General features: G+C 36.3%; 3 protein-coding genes across 3 annotated transcripts; all 3 read left to right on the forward strand.

The window, feature by feature from the left end:
• On the forward strand, nucleotides 1-826 carry LOC123754885 (cuticle protein AM1159-like). The gene is made up of 3 exons (XM_045737218.2): nucleotides 1-12; nucleotides 243-490; nucleotides 610-826. Exons 1-3 carry the CDS (start codon nucleotides 1-3, stop codon nucleotides 824-826), a joined length of 477 nt encoding a protein of 158 aa, XP_045593174.2.
• Nucleotides 827-3,459: 2,633 nt separating this feature from the next.
• On the forward strand, nucleotides 3,460-6,114 carry LOC123754886 (endocuticle structural glycoprotein ABD-4-like). Its single transcript, XM_045737219.2, has 4 exons — nucleotides 3,460-3,495; nucleotides 5,102-5,215; nucleotides 5,446-5,693; nucleotides 5,943-6,114. Exons 1-4 carry the CDS (start codon nucleotides 3,460-3,462, stop codon nucleotides 6,112-6,114), a joined length of 570 nt encoding a protein of 189 aa, XP_045593175.2.
• A 4,663-nt stretch (nucleotides 6,115-10,777) lies between these two features.
• On the forward strand, nucleotides 10,778-11,697 carry LOC123754887 (cuticle protein AM1159-like). The gene is made up of 3 exons (XM_069332644.1): nucleotides 10,778-10,789; nucleotides 11,021-11,268; nucleotides 11,481-11,697. Exons 1-3 carry the CDS (start codon nucleotides 10,778-10,780, stop codon nucleotides 11,695-11,697), a joined length of 477 nt encoding a protein of 158 aa, XP_069188745.1.
• The last annotated feature ends 732 nt before the right edge of the window (nucleotides 11,698-12,429 follow it).

The following is a 12,429-nucleotide window of genomic DNA, read 5'->3' on the forward strand; positions in this document are numbered from 1 at the left end:
ATGATGAAGTTTGTAAGTACATCGCACTCTTCACATAGGCGGAGGATTTTTCATTTTTATCATTCATTCTTTGTTTTAATAATTCAAAGTTCATGAGCAAAATGTTAAATTTGTTATCTGAATTTCGTGATAATAATACTGAAGTCGAATGTATGCATGTTTAAGTGTGTGTTAACTCATGTACGTTCTGTGTTCACAATTCTTTTTTTTAAAAACATCAATCCGTAAATCTTCCGTCACAGGTGATCCTCGCTGCTGCCGTGTGCGCTGTGGCCTTCGGTGCCCCCAGGGCCTCACACTTAGCTGCCCCCGAAGCCTCAGTTCCGTCTGACCACAATACCACAGTTGTGCCCATCCTTGAGGACAAGCGCACAAACGACAACAATGGAACGTTTACCGTCAACGTGAAGACTGGCAACGGTATCACCATGTCCGAGTCAGGCTCTCCCTCCGGAACTAACGGTTCTGTGGTCCAGACTGGAGAATTTTCGTGAGTAATAATAATAATAATACAAATAATAATAAAAATAAAATTATACTTATTTTAATGTAATTTTAGTAATATATGTAGTTACAAAAGTAGTTAATATCTTATGTCTCCTCCGGTAGCTACACTGCCCCTGACGGCACCCCAGTCACGGTGAAGTTCGTTGCTGATGAGAATGGCTTCCAGCCCCAGTCCAACATGATACCGGTGGCTCCTGCCTTCCCCCACCCAATCGCCCAGTTTGTGCTGGACCAGATCGCCTTCGCCGCTAAGGAAGACGCTGCTCGCTCCTTGGCCTTCGCTGAGGCCGTCTTTGAGAACCCAGCTTCCTTGTCATAGACCTTCACCCAACACCTGCAGCTGCTGCTGCTGCTCCTTGGTGTTAATCAGCTGAAACTATAACTTTCGTAACTGTATTACTTGTATTTATTTTACTTTTAATTTTATTGGAAAAATGATGCCTAATAAAATAATATTCATTTATCTATATGTTTTATTATCTGTTGTCCGCAACTTTTTAGAACGTTCATTAAAACATTGTCAAATAATTATTACACTGTGCATTTGAAATTCCCGGAAGTACAATCGCGTTTCTTCTCGACTCACACTGGAAAATTCAGGGTTCGAGTTTCGGGCGGGGCAGAAATGATTAGACGTGTTTCCTATTACCTATTGTCTCAGGTTATCCAGCAGTAAATATGTACCCAGGAGTTAGCTTGTTGTGGGGTTGCATACGGGGAAGGGTCAGTAGTTCGTCCTTGATGGGCATGGCGATATAACCCTAATAATTATATATGCACTGGCTGTCTAACCCCCCCCCCCCCCTGACACAATCAATAATTATTGTTGGTATTACACAGAGTAATAACACTAACGTGATGTGTCAATGAGAAAATCCGTAGGAGCCCTGATGCATGGAAACACCTATAGCATAGGTTTCGAACCCTCATCACGGCTCCTATGGATTTCTCATTATAATTATTATATCTAATTATTGTTATTTTATTTAATATATTCAGTGTAACGAAGGACCTGTAACACCTAAGTACTGTAATTTCCATATGTATGACTAAAAGCTAATTCTGATAAATTCTTTCTTTCCTGGAGACGCTCTTTCTCTAATGAGTTAAATTATGCATAGAGAGGGAGAGACATTCATAAGATTGTTCTCTCCCTCTCTCACTGTTAGTGTTGAATCATTAGTGTTATGCCTCAAGATTGCTTCTCTTCGTCTATTCCAGTATTTCCATTAATTATTGTAGCTTTCAAAAATTCCGCGTTCTGCATTTCCTCTTTATTTTGTCATGCATTAATAGCAAAATAGTTAGTTTGACGTGTAATGCTAATGGTCGAATTTTTAACGTAATAATAACCCTTTTGCTCTTAACTGTTTTAGGGCAAAGAGGGAAATTTCAAGTTCATTTGCCTTATGCATAACATCAGTGATATCGTGCGCAGTCTTATTTAATTTCTAGTCGCCAGAGACATATTCCTCTTAGACTTCTACTACCAAGTTAAAGATGTACCTCGATTGTGCAACAGTTTCAGCTGTCTTATATATTATTAAACTCATAATAACAAAAATAATGATAATAATATGAATCATAATAATAAAACGTAATAAATCATAATATATACACTTCAACAACGTTAATATTTGAATGTATTACAATTTAATTATAACCATGTATTATAATTCAATGGCTAATACCACACGAAGGCATTCAATAAGGGTATACAATTTCAGCATTGCAACAGATAACTGGACTGAAAAATGTGCAGCTGTACCTTGCATACTCAAAAAACTTTATGTGACTTGTAAAGAATTAAGATAAATGTAACAACAATGATATTAATATATTATTTAAGAAATTTTATTATAAATATTACTTTAGCAATATATTGTTGTCAATGAATAAGGTAAATGTACATGATTTGTATAGCCGTGACATTTACAATAACAAAGTTAATGTTAAAATTCATGCAGATATACCAACATGGAACGGTAATAATACTGAACAAATAGAAATAACTTCTTCAACTTATCAAAAACAGTTATAATTGAACTACTAACGACATTAACATTTATATTTAAGAATGTCCCAGAAATAAAATTCATTTTTTTGTTCTTGAGTACATGAAATCAAAATATGTATTAATATCATTGGTTACTAAGTTTTGACACTACATTTCAAGTCTGACTAGTTACGGTCAATGATTTACATATGCTTAAATCAAGACAGTGACATCACATCTCCCAAAAATGTACAACAATTAAACTGAAAATCTCTCGGGAGCAAACAATTAAAGTCGATTAAATTAAAAGAAATGCGTGCGTTGTTTGGCTTATACATAACAATCTTCACTGAATCGTTAATCATGCTCTTAAATGCATTTGCGTTCTTGTGTTAAGTTACCGTTATCTCATTATCGTCCTTTTTTAAAAACTCTAAAACTGTTCAAATTTTTAAATGTTAATGATAGATGTTTTCTCCAAGAAAATCCTTTCGTTTCTTAGATATCAAACAACGGCCGATATTAAGACAAAAACTGAACGCAATAATCAAGAGTTGGATATTCAGAATAGGTGTCGAAGGTAAATTTTAAAATCTGCGAGAGGAACCCAAGTCTACAATCTATAATAAATAATCTTTAAATGAGTAATAAAATCCTGTGGATAATTTTGCTCCTCAGTTAACTCTCAAATTATTCGCTGTATTATTACTAGTATGTACTTCTCTTTATTTACTTCCATCAGCTACACGACGTTTTATAAATATTAGGCCTTTTCACTTGGAGCTTATATATAAGATTCTTTACATTTGTCAACAGAAACAAGCTTGGAATTCATTTGTTCACGTTACATAGCTGTAAACCCTGGTATGAGGGCCTTGTTCCGTTATTCATTTTCACCAGCGAGTTCTTATTATGTGCAACAAATCAGTTATAGATGACATATTCATAAATCGAGAATGACATCGGCTCTGAAACATGTTCATGTCTCTCCGGTACCGAGATTGGCCGTTGTGGCATTCAGGTAACGAGATTGGCCGCTGTGCTTAATGCTATTCTTACTTTCTACAGCCTAGTTAAACTATTAGCATTGCATTTTCTTCCTGCGTCTAGGACACCTAACACAATTTATAAATATCATGGGAAAGAACCAAGACATTGTGACTTTATAACATTTTCATGGGGTCAGGATAAGGTTTTAGGATGGGACGTGGGGAAGGAATGGTGCCCAACCACTAGGACGGTCGAGGATTGAACACCGACCTGCATGAAATAAGACTCTCCCGTCCAGTCAAAGCGGGGGGCTTAACACCAGCTTTCCGCCATGCTTCACCAATCCAGATGGTTTACATGGGTATTTGCGATGAGGCTGAAGCATATGAGAATGTGTTGCATGATCTGAACTGCAGAAAACCCATAGTGCAACGTACAAGGCACGACAAAAATATTAAATGGAGCCTCTGTACAGACCAGTGTCTATTAGTGAACTCAATTGTCCGATGTCCGGGGAATTTTTTGTCTCTGTTGATTGTCCAGATTGGATTATACTTTGCCGCTGACACTAACATTAATTTCACTCTTCTACTTGTCAAGCCAATGATGCTTCTTCCACAGGAAATGACCTTGTCCATTAAATACATGGAACAAGACCTTTGTCCAACTCGGATCAGAGACGTATGGCTCTGGGGTAAAATCGCATGAGGTTTATTATGGAATTTAGGTTCCAAGCAGATCCAAACTACAAGAGTCTCTAGGACTGCGACGTTATGTTCCTGCTTCTTAGTGTAGGTATAAAGAGAGAAAATATCCACTGCATCCTCAGGTCCCGTTACGACATCTGAGGAGATCGAAGAAATCTACAACCTATCATCCTTTTCTATTTGTATTTTTATTTTTTGAAAATAATAGATTTTGTATGATAAAATACTTAACAAAGTACATAACTCTGATTAGTGTTAACAGAGAAGAAAAAAATATACAAATGAATAGTTGGGATCCGACATAATTTCCTCGAAAGTTATTATGCCATTTATCCTTTCCCCAAAGTTAGGGATTCTCACAAATCGAGCCACACTAGGACCTTATGCGACCAGATGAATTGTGTATTCGCTGTTATCTCTGTTCAGTTTAACTTGCAACGCCTGTGAAGAGGAGCAACATTATTATTCAAAAGGATTTAAAATTTATTTCCCTCCAATTTCTTTATTTCCTTCATCTCTTTCATATTAACTAGACACCTCAGTAGTATGACTAATACCATTTCATTCATAAGGATCATTGTCGGTTCGATCATGGGCGCAGAGTTTGTGACCACCGTCCTACAACGGATGCTCGGATCTAACTAAAGAAGAAATTCAGAGGAACCAAACTGGTACTTGTCTGAGACTTAAAACGGTAGTCTAATTATCGGGAAGGGCAGAGACTGCTCGTCACCTATGTGAATACAAATAGCCTCGATTGATTAATGTTTTTATTATTTGTACGACTCGAACTCCAAGGATTTTTCCTATAGGGTAATCAAATATTCTCAAGCAAAGCCTAATACGCCTTCTGGAAGCTACTGCGATGCATAATTTAATTGAAATAGAGATCTCATAGCAGGTAGAGCTGAATGCTAACAATGTCACTACCAAGGGCGTACTTTCTCGAGTGTATATAAACTCCGTTAGATTAAGTGTTAGTACCAGTCTCGCAGAAACCACCATGATGAAGTTTGTAAGTACATCGCACTCTTCACATAGGCGGAGGATTTTTCCTTTTTATCATTCATTCTTTGTTTTAATAATTCAAAGTTCATGAGCAAAATGTTAAATTTGTTATCTGAATTTCGTGATAATAATACTGAAGTCGAATGTATGCATGTTTAAGTGTGTGTTAACTCATGTACGTTCCGTGTTCACAATTCTTTTTTTAAAAAACATCAATCCGTAAATCTTCCGTCACAGGTGATCCTCGCTGCTGCCGTGTGCGCTGTGGCCTTCGGTGCCCCCAGGGCCTCACACTTAGCTGCCCCCGAAGCCTCAGTCCCGTCTGACCACAATACCACAGTTGTGCCCATCCTTGAGGACAAGCGCACAAACGACAACAATGGAACGTTTACCGTCAACGTGAAGACTGGCAACGGTATCACCATGTCCAGTTCTGGCTCTCCCTCCGGTACTAACGGTTCTGTGGTCCAGACTGGAGAATTTTCGTGAGTAATAATAATAATACTACTACTACTACTACTACTAGTAATAATAATAATAATAATAATAATAACAATAATAATGATAATAATAATAATAATAATAATAATAATAATAATAATAATAATAATAATAATAATAATAATAATAATAATAATAATAATAATAATAATAATAATATTACCTAAATAAATTAATATTTAGTAATATATGCATTTACAAAAATAGTTAATATTTCATGTCTTTTCCGGCAGCTACACTGCCCCTGACGGCACCCCAGTCACAGTGAAGTTCATCGCTGATGAGAACGGCTTCCAGCCCCAGTCCAACATGATGCCGGTGGCTCCTGCCTTCCCCCACCCAATCGCCCAGTTTGTACTGGACCAGATCGCCTTCGCCGCTAAGGAAGACTCTGCTCGCTCTTAGGCCCTCGCTGAGGCCATCTTTGAGAACCCAGCTTCCTTATCCTAGACCTCTACCCAATATCTGCAGCAGCTGTTGCTGTTGCTCTCTGGTGTTACTCAGCTGTGATTAAACTGGCGATAACCTTTGTAACTGTATTATTTTTATTTATTTTACTTTTAATTTTATTTAAAAAATGACGCCTAATAAAATAATATTAAATTATCTATGTGTTTTATTATCTGTTAGCTTCTACTGTTTAGAACGTTCAATAAAACAATCACATATTTATTACACTGTGCATTTGAAGGTCCCGGAAGTACAGTCGCGCTTGTTCTCGACTCACAAAGGAAAATTCCGGGTTCGAGTCTCGGGTGGGACATAAATTATTAAGCGTGTTTCCTATTACTTATTGCCTCTAATTTATCCAGCAGTAAAGAGGTACCCAGGAGTTAACTTGTTGTGGGGTTGCATACGGGGAAGGGTCAGTAGTTCGTCCTTGATGGGGATGGCGATATAACCCTAATAATTATATATGCACTGTCTGTCTAACCCCCCTCCGACACAATCAATAATGTTTATTATTATTACACAAAGTAGTCACACTTACGTGACGTGTCAATGAGAAAATCAGTAGGAGCCTGATGCTTGGAAACACCCACCACATAGGTTCGAACCTTCATCACAGTTCCTATGAATTTTCTCATTATTATTATTATTATTATTATTATTATTATAAATAATATATTCAGTATAACCAAGGACCTGTAGCACCTAAGTATTGTTATTTCCATATATATGTCTAACACGTAATTCTGATTACTTGTTTCTTTCTAGGAGAAGCTCCTCTTTTAAAAAGGTTAATTATGCATAGAGAAGTAGGAACATTTTTAAGTTTGAGCTCTCCACTCCCACTTTTAGTGTTAAATCATTATTGTAATGCCGCAAAATTGCTTCTCTTCGTTTCCCCATTATTTCTATTAATTATTATGGCTTTCAGAAATTCTGCATTCCGCAATTCCTTTTACTTTTGTCATGCATTATTAGCAAAAGAATTTGTTTGACGTGTAATGCTAATAGTTGTCATTTTTACGTAATATTAACCCTTTCCAATGTTAACTGTTTTGCGGCATAGTAGAGAACTTCAAGTTCATTTGCCTTGTGCATAACATAAGTGATATCGTGCTCAGTCTTATTTCATGTCTAGTAGCCAGAGACTTGTTCCTCCTGGACTACTTCTGCCAAGTTAAAGATGTACCTCGATTTTGCAACATTTTCAGCGGTCTGATATATTATTATATTCATAATACGAAAAACAATAATAATAATATATATCATAATAATAAACCTTAATAAATCCTAGTATACACACTTCGACAATGTTAAATTTTAATGTATTGTAATTGAATTATAACAATGTATTATAATTGAATGGTTAATACCACAGAGAAGCATTCAATAAGATTTTAAAATTTCCGCATTGCTACAGATAACTAAACTAAATAAACGTGCAGCTGTACTTTGCATAATCCAAAAACATTTAGTGGCATGTACAAAATTATGATGAAATTAACAGCACTGATAATGATAATAAAATATTATTTTATCATAACATTTCATATCATAATATCATAATTTCATAATTTCGTAATTTCATAATATCATAATTTCATATCATTTTATCATAAGTACGCTACGCGTACTAGTGGCTGTACAAGAATGTAACAACTCTTGTATATATCTCAAAAAAAAAAAAAAAAAAAAAAAAAAAAAAAAATTAATAAGCTTTTTTACAAATATTACTTTAGGAATATATAGTTGTCAATGGATAAGGTTAATGTACATTATCTCTACAGCCGTTAGATTTATAATAACAAAGATGATGTCAAAATTAATGAAGATATTCCAACATGGAACGGTAATAAGATTGAACAAATAAATATAACATCTTCAACTTATCAACAACAGTAATAATTTAACTATTAACGACATTAATACTTATATTTAAAAAAATACAGAAATTAAATTCATTTTTGTGTTCTTGAGCACATGGAATAGAAATATGTATAAATATCATTGGTTACTAAGCTTTGACACTACATTTCAAGTCCGACTAGTTCCGGTCAATGATTTGCGTCTTCTTAAATCAAGACAGTGACATCACATCTCCTAAAAATGTACAACAATTAAACTAAAAATCTCTGGGGAGCAAACAATTAAAGTCGATTAAATTAAAAGGAATGTTTGCGTTGTTTAGATTGCATATATTAATCTTCACTGAATCATCAGTCATGCTCTTTAATAAATTTGAGTTCTTTTGTTAAGTTACCTCCTAATCGTCCTTCTTTAAACTGTAAAACTATTCAATTATATTTTAATGTTATGATAGAATTTTTTGCCAAGAAAAACCTTTCATTTCTCTTATATCAAACAACCGCCGATATTGAGACGAAAACTGGACGCAATAATCAAGAGTTGGATATACAGAAAAGGTGTCCAAGGTAACGCGTAAAATCTACGATAAGAACAGAAGTCTACCATTGGTAATAATCTTTAAATGAGACCTAAAATCATGTTGATAATTTTGCTCCTCAGTTAACTCCCCAATTATCCGCCGTTATTACTTTTATGTACTTCTCTTTATTTACTTCTATCAGCTACACGGCGCTCTATAAATATTATGTCTTTTCACTTGGAGCTCAAATGTATGTTTCTTTGCATTTGTCAACAAAAACAAGCTTGGAATTCCTTTCTTCACGTTCATAGTCGTATACTCTGGAATGAGGGTCTTGTTTCGTTGCCCAATGTCACCAGCGAGTTCTTATTTCGTGCAACAAATCAGTTATGGATGCCATATACATAAATCTAGAAGGACATCGGCTCTGAAACATGTTTATGTCACCACGGTACTGAGATTGGCTGTTGTGCTAAATGCTATTATTACTTTCTACAGCCTAGTTAAACTATTACCATTGCATTTTCTTTATGCAACACTTAACACACTAGGACACTTAACGCAATTTTTAATTATCATGGGAAAGCGCTAAGCTATTACGACTTAATAGAACTTGGAAGGGGTCAAGATAAGGATTTGGGATGGGACGGGGGGGGAAGGAATGGTGCCCAACAATTTAGACGGTCGGGGATTGAACGCCGACCTGTATAAAGCACGACCGTCGTTCTACCGTCTAGTCAAAGTGGCTGGTTTTACACCAGCTTCTCGCCGTGTTTCACCAATCAGGACGGTGTATTTGCGTTGAGGCTGAAGCATATGAAAATGTGTTGCATGATATGAACTGCAGAAAACCAGTTCACTTGTATTTTGTATTTCCTTCTATATGTTGTACGACGTACAAGGCACGACGAAATTATTAAATGGCGTCTCTACACAGACCAGTGTCTATTAGAGAACCCTATTGTCCAATGTCCGGGGAATTTTCTCTCGCTGCTGGTTGCCCAGATTGGATTGTACTGTGCCACTGGCACCAACATTAACTTCACTTCTCTTCTGATCAAGCCTATTATGCTACTCCCACAGGAAATAAACATGTCTAGTAAATACATGGAATAAGACCACGGGAACAACTTTGTCCAACTCGGTTCAGAGACGCATGGCTCTGGGGTAAAATCGTAAGAGGTTTACTATGGAATTTAGGTTCCAGCCACATCGAAACTACAAGAGTCTCTAGGACTGCCGTATTCCGTTCCTGCTTCTTAGTGTGAGTATATATAGAGAAAATATACACTGCATCCTCAGTTCCTTTACGACATCTGAGGAGATCGAAGAAATCTACAACTTTTCATACTTTGATATTTGTATTGTCCTTTTTTGAAAACTAATAGATTTTGTGTGATAAAATACTTAACAAAGTACATAACTTTGATTAGTGTTAACAGAGAAGAAAAATATTCAAATGAATAGTTGGGATCTGACATATTTTCCTCGAAAGTTATTATGCCATTTATCCTTTCTCCAAAGTTAGGGATCCTCCCAAATCGAGCCACACTAGGGCCTTATGCGACCAGATGAATTCTGTTTTCGCTGTTACCTCTGTTCAGTTTAACTTCCAACGCCTTTGCAGTAGAGCAACATTATTGTACAAAAGGACTTAAACTTTATTTTCCTCCAGATTCCTTCCAGGTTCTATATTTCCCTCATCTCTTTATATGAGAGTGATGAAGTCCCCTTTATCACTCTCATATAAACTGGAAACCTCAGTAGTTGGACTAATACCATTTCATTCATAAGGATCATTGTCGGCTCGAACATGGGCCCCAGAGTTTGTGTTCACCGTCTTACTGGCATACCACGGATGCTCTGATCTAACTAAAGAAGAATTTCAGAGGAACTAAACTGATAATCACGTAAGACTTAAACCGGCAGTCTCATTCTCGGGAAGGGCAGAGACTACTGGGTAGCTTCGTGAATACAAATAACATCGATTGAATAATACTTTTATTATTTGCACGACTCGAACTCCAAGGATTTTTCTCATAGTGGTAATCAGATATTCTCAAGCAAAGCCTAATACGCCTTTTGAAACTTGTGATGCATTATTTAATTGGAATAGGGATCTCATAGCAAGTAGATCTGAATGGTAACAATGTCATTACCAAGGGCATACTTTCTCCAGTGTATATATACTCCGTTAGATCAAGTGTTAGTACCAGTCTCACAGAAACCATCATGATGAAGTTTGTAAGTACATCGCACTCTTCACATAGGCGGAGGATTTTTCCTTTTTATCATTCACTCTTTGTTTTAATAGTTCAAAGCTCACAAACGAAATGTTAAACTTTCTTGTCTGAATTTCGTCACAACAATATTGAAGTCAAAAGTATGCATGTTTGAGTGTGTAAAAACTCATGTAGGGTCAGTGTTCACAATTCTTTATATTTTAAACAACAATCCGTAAATCTTTCATCACAGGTGATCCTCGCTGCTGCCGTGTGCGCTGTGGCCTTCGGTGCCCCCAGGGCCTCACACTTAGCTGCCTCCGAAACCTCAGTCCCGTCTGACCACAATACTACAGTTGTGCCCATCCTTGAGGACGAGCGCACAAACGACAACAATGGAACGTTTACCGTCAACGTGAAGACTGGCAACGGTATCACCATGTCCAGGTCTGGCTCTCCCTCCGGTACTAACGGTTCTGTGGTCCAGACTGGAGAATTTTCGTGAGTAATAATAATAATAATAATAATAATAATAATAATAATAATAATAATAATAATAATAATAATAATAATAATAATAATAATAATAATAACAATAATAATAATAATAATAATAATAAATATATTATTATTAATAATATCTTAATTAATTCAGTTTTAGTAATATATGCATTTACAAAAATAGTTTATATCTCTCATGTCTCCTCCGGCAGCTACACTGCCCCTGACGGCACCCCAGTCACAGTGAAGTTCGTTGCTGATGAGAACGGCTTCCAGCCCCAGTCCAACATGATGCCGGTGGCTCCTGCCTTCCCCCACCCAATCGCCCAGTTTGTGCTGGACCAGATCGCCTTCGCCGCTAAGGAAGACGCTGCTCGGTCCTTGGCCCTTGCTGACGCCGTCTTTGAGGACCCAGCTTCCTTGTTCTAGACTGTCACCCCAACACATGCAGCTGCTGCTGCTGCTTTCTGGTGTTACTCAGATGAGACTAAATTGGCGATAACTCTCGTACCTGTATTACTTGTATTTATTTAATTTAAGTGTTTTGTGAAAATTTCTGCAAATAAAATAAATTCTCTATTGTTTATTTATTTTTTTACATTTTATCCTTATCTATTTTTTAGAACGTCCATTAAATGATAAATATATATATATACTAGTATACTTTGGTAGCAATCTTTCTTGTAAACATATGTTGTTAAATATGACCGAAAAAGTGAGGTCAACACCAGCAATCAACAGCCAATTAATGCACAACTATATTCTACCCACTTCAAGACTCCGAACCAATATAGACGCATCAAGAGGAAGTATGGGCCAATAGGCTCTCTGCAGTTACTTCCATTCTTATGCTCTCATATCCAACTAATACCCATTGTTTTGTGTTCTGTCTTCCATTTGTCACAAATTTGTTCACCCCATCCAAAACTGTTGCACAATATCACCTCACCCAAGTGAGAGTATATGTAAGACGGATAAGCTGTTTAGTGTTAGTATAAGTAAAATTCTGTTTAATGTTTTTAGGTTACAGTTGTGTGAGTAAACTAAAGTCTTTGAAAATGTAATAAGGTATTACGAAACGCGTTCTAGCGTTGCTTCAGACTAGAAATAAAAATGAATTTTGGAGATTTGTTTTTTCAATTACCATCGACAGTAAACTGA

This window comes from Procambarus clarkii, chromosome 28, assembly GCF_040958095.1.
Source record: "Procambarus clarkii isolate CNS0578487 chromosome 28, FALCON_Pclarkii_2.0, whole genome shotgun sequence".
NCBI classification, from domain to species: domain Eukaryota; kingdom Metazoa; phylum Arthropoda; class Malacostraca; order Decapoda; family Cambaridae; genus Procambarus; species Procambarus clarkii.

Excerpts from the sequence above, each read along its gene's own strand:
- LOC123754885 (XM_045737218.2), top strand. Across the intron at positions 491-609 it reads GTCCAGACTGGAGAATTTTC|CTACACTGCCCCTGACGGCA; the intron begins GTGAGTAATAAT and ends CTCCTCCGGTAG.
- LOC123754886 (XM_045737219.2), top strand. The coding sequence starts at position 3,460 with ATGACATCGGCTCTGAAACATGTTCATGTCTCTCCG. Across the intron at positions 5,216-5,445 it reads AAACCACCATGATGAAGTTT|GTGATCCTCGCTGCTGCCGT; the intron begins GTAAGTACATCG and ends CTTCCGTCACAG. Across the intron at positions 5,694-5,942 it reads GTCCAGACTGGAGAATTTTC|CTACACTGCCCCTGACGGCA; the intron begins GTGAGTAATAAT and ends CTTTTCCGGCAG.
- LOC123754887 (XM_069332644.1), top strand. Across the intron at positions 11,269-11,480 it reads GTCCAGACTGGAGAATTTTC|CTACACTGCCCCTGACGGCA; the intron begins GTGAGTAATAAT and ends CTCCTCCGGCAG.